General features: G+C 41.5%; 1 protein-coding gene across 1 annotated transcript in view; it reads left to right on the top strand.

Moving 5' to 3' along the window:
* The first annotated feature begins 3,262 nt into the window (after positions 1 to 3,262).
* The window catches only part of hcn4 (hyperpolarization activated cyclic nucleotide-gated potassium channel 4), a 59,600-nt gene continuing 56,575 nt past the window's right edge, over positions 3,263 to 6,287 (top strand). The window contains exon 1 of the mRNA XM_054617304.1: positions 3,263 to 3,969. Within this exon, the coding sequence (XP_054473279.1) occupies positions 3,263 to 3,969 (707 nt within the window). The remainder of the gene's footprint in view (positions 3,970 to 6,287) is intronic.

Below are 6,287 nucleotides of genomic sequence, written 5' to 3'. Positions count from 1 at the left end.
TTTGAATGGAGGGATGACAAAATGACATCATGCAAAAATACGCCCTTCCTTAGGGCATTGTGAAGGAATGACATAAAAACATACTATCTGTCACTGACAATGATGGTGCCTCACTTTTCATATACAGTGGGTACGGAAAGTATTCAGACCCCTTTAAATTTTTCACCCTTTGTTTCATTGCAGCCATTTGCTAAATTTGTATACATAATTAAATGTATCCAATTAAGGATTTGTATTTCACAACATATCGAGCTTGCATATCGTGCCACCACACGGTTAAATAGAATAAATCATAATTAAATAATACATACATTTAAAATATTTTGTTTCCATCTTGGCAGATGAACAACAAAAAGCAATGAACAGTTCTTGAGAATAGAATAATGCAATTACACATATGACCTAAATATTAAAATATATTCCCACAATTTTTTTTTTTATTAAATCACCCCATGTACAGTGGGTACGGAAAGTATTCAGACCCCTTTAATTTTTTCACTCTTTGTTTCATTGCAGCCATTTGCTAAAATCAAAAAAGTTCCTTTTTTTTCGCATTAATGTACACTCAGCAACCCATCTTGACAGAAAAAAACAGAAATGTAGAAATTTTTGCAAATTTATTAAAAAAGAAAAACTGAAATATCACATGGTCATAAGTATTCAGACCCTTTGCTCAGTATTGAGTAGAAGCACCCTTTTGAGCTAGTACAGCCATGAGTCTTCTTGGGAATGATGCAACAAGTTTCTCACACCTGGATTTGGGGATCCTCTGCCATTCTTCCTTGCAGATCCTCTCCAGTTCTGTCAGGTTGGATGGTGAACGTTGGTGGACAGCCATTTTCAGGTCTCTCCAGAGATGTTCAATTGGGTTTAGGTCAGGGCTCTGGCTGGGCCAGTCAAGAATGGTCACAGACTTGTTCCGAAGCCACTCCTTTGTTATTTTAGCTGTGTGCTTCAGGTCATTGTCTTGTTGGAAGGTGAACCTTCGGCCCAGTCTGAGGTCCTGAGCACTCTGGAGGAGGTTTTCTTCCAGGATATCTCTGTACTTGGCCGCATTCATCTTTCCTTCAATTGCAACCAGTCGTCCTGTCCCTGCAGCTGAAAAACACCCCCATAGCATGATGCTGCCACCACCATGTTTCACTGTTGGGATTGTATTGGGCAGGTGATGAGCAGTGCCTGGTTTTCTCCACACATACCGCTTAGAATTAACGCCAAAAAGTTCAATCTTGGTCTCATCAGACCAGAGAATCTTATTTCTCATAGTTTGGGAGTCCTCCATGTGTTTTTTGGCAAACTCTATGCGGGCTTTCATATGTCTTGCACTGAGGAGAGGCTTCCGTCGGGCCACTCTGCCATAAAGCCCCGACTGGTGGAGGGCTGCAGTGATAGTTGACTTTGTGGAACTTTCTCCCATCTCCCTACTGCATCTCTGGAGCTCAGCCACAGTGATCTTTGGGTTCTTCTTTACCTCTCTCACCAAGGCTCTTCTCCCACGATTGCTCAGTTTGGCTGGACGGCCAGGTCTAGGAAGAGTTCTGGTCATCCCATACTTCTTCCATTTAAGGATTATGGAGGCCACTGTGCTCTTAGGAACCTTGAGTGCTGCAGAAATTCTTTTGTAACCTTGGCCAGATCTGTGCCTTGCCACAATTCTGTCTCTGAGCTCCTTGGGCAGTTCCTTCGACCTCATGATTCTCATTTGTTCTGACATGCACTGTGAGCTGTAAGGTCTTATATAGACAGGTGTGTGCCTTTCCTAATCAAGTCCAATCAGTTTAATTAAACACAGCTGGACTCCAATGAAGGAGTAGAACCATCTCAAGGAGGATCAGAAGAAATGGACAGCATGTGAGTTAAATATGAGTGTCACAGCAAAGGGTCTGAATACTTATGACCATGTGATATTTCAGTTTTTCTTTTTTAATAAATTTGCAAAAATTTCTACATTTCTGATTTTTTCTGTCAAGATGGGTTGCTGAGTGTACATTCATGCGAAAAAAAATGAACTTTTTCGATTTTAGCAAATGGCTGCAATGAAACAAAGAGTGAAAAAAATAAAGGTCTGAATACTTTCCGTACCCACTGTACATGGGGTGATTTAATAAAAAAAATAAATAAAAATTGTGGGAATATATTTTAATATTTAGGTCATATGTGTAATTGCATTATTCTATTCTCAAGAACTGTTCATTGCTTTTTGTTGTTCATCTGCCAAGATGGAAACAAAATATTTTAAATGTATCTATTATTTAATTATGATTTATTCTATTTAACCGTGTTGTGGCACGATATGCAAGCTCGATATGTTGTGAAATACAAATCCTTAATTGGATACATTTAATTATGTATACAAATTGTGTATACAGTAGCCCAATATCTACATGTTTTGCCATTTGAGAGGCCACTCAGTCTATTTAATAAAACATTCATTTCCCCCAAATAATAAACCAGCCTTTCCAAGCTTTAACTGGATTTATGTGCGCAAATTACGCAGCGGATCAGACTGATAATATGGAGATTTGGTTTTTTCCCCCAAGTAAACAACGAGTTTGCATTGAACTACCTGTAGACTTAACTTGAGATAACAGGACAGCGTTTTAAGAATGGGAAGAGCATTTCCCCTTTAAACAAGGTGGGCTGAGCTTATTTGCAGTCTTTGCTCCTATGGCAACCCAATAGATCAGCATCATGAATATTCACAATTCCCCCCAAAAAAGCGCACCGTGACTATGGATCAGTGATGTCAGCGCTCCCTGGGATGCTCTACTGTATTGTGCATGATTGTGTCGCCTTGTTTTTTGATGGCAGCTGGTGGCAAGACATCTGGTGAAAAGCGCATCCTCCGTCGTGCATGACCTTTTTCCCTCGTCTCCGTATCACCGTCCGTCGGCACGTCCCTCACATGTCACGTTAAGGTGACTTTCAAGCAGTTTTTTCCCCCACTTTTTTTTTTTGCGCACAATGTCGGAACGGCACAAAGATGCTCGTCGGGGACGCAGTGGCCAAGCGGACCGCCCAGGCTGTGCGTGAGGACATATGCACACTGTCAGGTAGTCTAATGATGAGAAAGAGTGTCTCCCATCTGGTTCAGTAGAGCTGCGGCGGTCCATGGCTTGTGTAGGGATTCAGATTTGCTCCAGACTGATCGCTCTCACAACCAGATAGGGAGCGCGGAGCTGGTGGCCAAATACTCGTTTCCTATACAGCCTATACAATCTGGATTTATTTTAACATCCCCCCGTTAAGTCTCAATGTCATAATGGACAGGTTACACTCCTCCATGCGTAAAAGGCTCTACAGCTTGCCACAGCACATTGGACAGAAAGCATCTATCATGGGAGAAGGAGAAGACGCAGACAAGGACACCCGGAGGAAGAGTCTCAGGATGAAGCCTCTACCGTCACCGTCGCCGACCTCTGCGGGAAGCTGCAAAGGCATCGGGGAGACCAAAAGTGGGGAGTGTGGGATGATGGAGACGGACATAGGGAGACCGATGAAGACCAGCTCCAACGGGGATTGTCGGAGGTTTCGAGGCAGCCTCTCGTCCATCACAAGTCGCCATGTGCACGACTCCGACTCTGCGGAGGAGAGGCGCCTCATCACCGAGGGGGATGTCAGCCCGAGCGAGGAGAGCCCCCCCGGAGCCGTGGGCGATGGGCCGCCGGATCAAGGCGCGCAAGGGGCCAGCGGTGGTGGTGGTGGTGGTGGTGGTGGTGGTGGTACCCTAAAAGACTCCCCAGACCAGCAGCCGGGGTTTATAAAGTTGGACGGCATTGATCAAATTCTGCCGGACGACGAGAGGTTATATCAAGCCGGGTTCATACACAGACAGTTAGGAGCGATGCTTCAGCCAGGGGTCAACAAGTTCTCCCTGAGGATGTTTGGAAGTGAGAAGGCGGTGGAACGAGAGCAGGAGCGGGTTAAATCCGCCGGATTTTGGATAATACACCCGTACAGTGATTTCAGGTAAATGTAGATACACATTATAGCTCACGCTCTCCAAACAACAAGGGGCTTTAGAATTAAGCGTGACGTGGGCATTGTGCCTTTCACAGGTCCACATGTTTTTTTTGTTTTTTTCTTTCTCTCAGTGTGTTTAGCATTTATAACAGTGTTCATCAGCTTTAGAGCAGCCCATTCATTGTTTCATTCAGCTTCATGGTACCTTCATTCTGCTCGTTCACTTTAAAAGATGATAAAGTAATCATTTTACTTTCCCTGCTTAATAAAAAAAATACTCATGGTTTACTAATTAGTTAATTGGTTATTTTTATTTTAATTGCCATAACACAGTATGATAATTATATTCTTAAGTTTCAGGATACGGACATATTACTCTGGAGGCATGTACTGTGTTGTGCTATGGAACAACAAACAGATAATAAAACCTTTGCTAATTAGGACAGTTCTCCTATGTTGGGCAAATGATTGCATAAGTGAAGACTTTTAGTACTTTCTTCTTTATATGAGAAAACTTGTGCTCAGGGTTAGTAATGAGGCCTTCACGTCACACAGTCTTTACAGGCTGACTTATCGATTTTCTTATTCTTCTTTTATATACATGGTCTTTCAAAACATACCCAAGATAAGTCATTTTATTCAGATTAATAGTTAAAGTTCTAGAGCAATTTTGAAATTATTAGTGCATTTTATGTTCGCATTTAATAGTGTTGTCTACTCAAGTGACAAACTGCATCTGCATAACTGAATAAAGAGATTCCGTGAGCACTACAGATTTGCTCTGTTGTTAGTGCCCTTGAGTTTGTTATTGGTCATATGCATCTGATTCATGGCCACTTGGAGGCTCTAAGCAGGAAGATTTAAGGTCCTTCATCCTTGCTTTTAGGGTTTTAGGGATGGTTGTCATGCAATGCTTTTCATTCAAGTGCATGTGCATTGGACTTTTTTCCATCACAGATGACCAATTTATAAGAAATTCCAGTGTGCTGTCTGTGCAAACTTCCATATTGCTAGAGCAGTGCTGTGGCTTGGACTACATACTGTACACACTATAGTACACACTCTTGTGTGTATTGGTCTTGATATTATTAGATGCCTTATATAATGATATGGTTTTGATTGGAGAGTGTTCATATAATTTAATTCCCTCAACCTATCTAATTGAATTCCATTTTGGGGGAAAATAAATCTATTTTGACAACTTCATAGCCTGTATTGTTAGTAGGTAATGAACCTTAACTTTTTTTAATTGAACACATTTTCCTCAGAATTTTTTAATTCAGGTAAATGGTTTCATTACAAGCTTTGTCAGCCTTGACATTTACATGTTGTTCACATATTCACCTATCATTCAAATCATGTAGAGTCTTCTGTGTTGTAAAATTTTAATGGAGATTGTCACTGTTATACGTACTGTATTTCTCCTTGGCTGTGTCATTGAATGTTGTCCAGCCTGCCGGGTGTTTGATCGGCTATGATGGTTTAATGGCATGTGATATAGAAACTCTCTTACTACAAAAGTGTGGTTTTTTTTACCTCAGGAACAAGATGTCTGACTTTGAGAGACATGTGAGTTGAAGTGCTTATAGGCCCGGGGATGTCAGTGGAAAAGGCTTGGACTCTTCCTAGAATAGAAACAGGCATACTTATCTGACTGTTTAAGGGACAAATTCACTGTGGTGGCTAACATCGCTGGACTTGTTCTAATAATGGATTCATTCGTCAGCTGTCTTTAGCTGTCATGAAAAGTGTATGTGAAAGATTTATACATGTACATAGACATCAAATATAGGATTTTGTGCATTCAAGGGAAACACTTTTTTGTAACACCACATTTCAGCAAACCTTACACTCACCAGACCCATGTGATCAACTGTGTTGTTTAGTGTTTCCAGTCTGTGATTGGTTTATTTTTCATGAAGAAATCTGTCTGTCACCAAATAGTATTTGTCCGGTGTCTGCTCAGGAAAAAAAGACTGTAAACAAGGGCCTAATATTGTCAGGGAACTATTTGTAGATATGTATACTAAAACACTACACTTTCCAAACCCACAGTTTAGACAGGTCATCATCAGGAAGTGAGACATGTATTAGACAGTTTGCCATTTTTGTAATGCTCCTCCCAGCTGGTTGTGTTTTTGGTCTGACCCTCTCTGCTCTCTTACTCACTGTGTTAAATGTCACGAGGAAGGGTGATTTGGGGCTTGGGGAGACTGTCCTGATACTGAAAGGTCAGATATTTGGCACCAGTCATCAGTTTTGAAGTGTCTTTGTGAAAGATGCTGGAACGGGGATCCACGCTGCACTCGGTGGACTAGATGGAT

Source organism: Anoplopoma fimbria, chromosome 2 (assembly GCF_027596085.1).
Source record: "Anoplopoma fimbria isolate UVic2021 breed Golden Eagle Sablefish chromosome 2, Afim_UVic_2022, whole genome shotgun sequence".
NCBI classification, from domain to species: domain Eukaryota; kingdom Metazoa; phylum Chordata; class Actinopteri; order Perciformes; family Anoplopomatidae; genus Anoplopoma; species Anoplopoma fimbria.
This window is presented reverse-complemented; position numbering and strand designations above follow the sequence as displayed.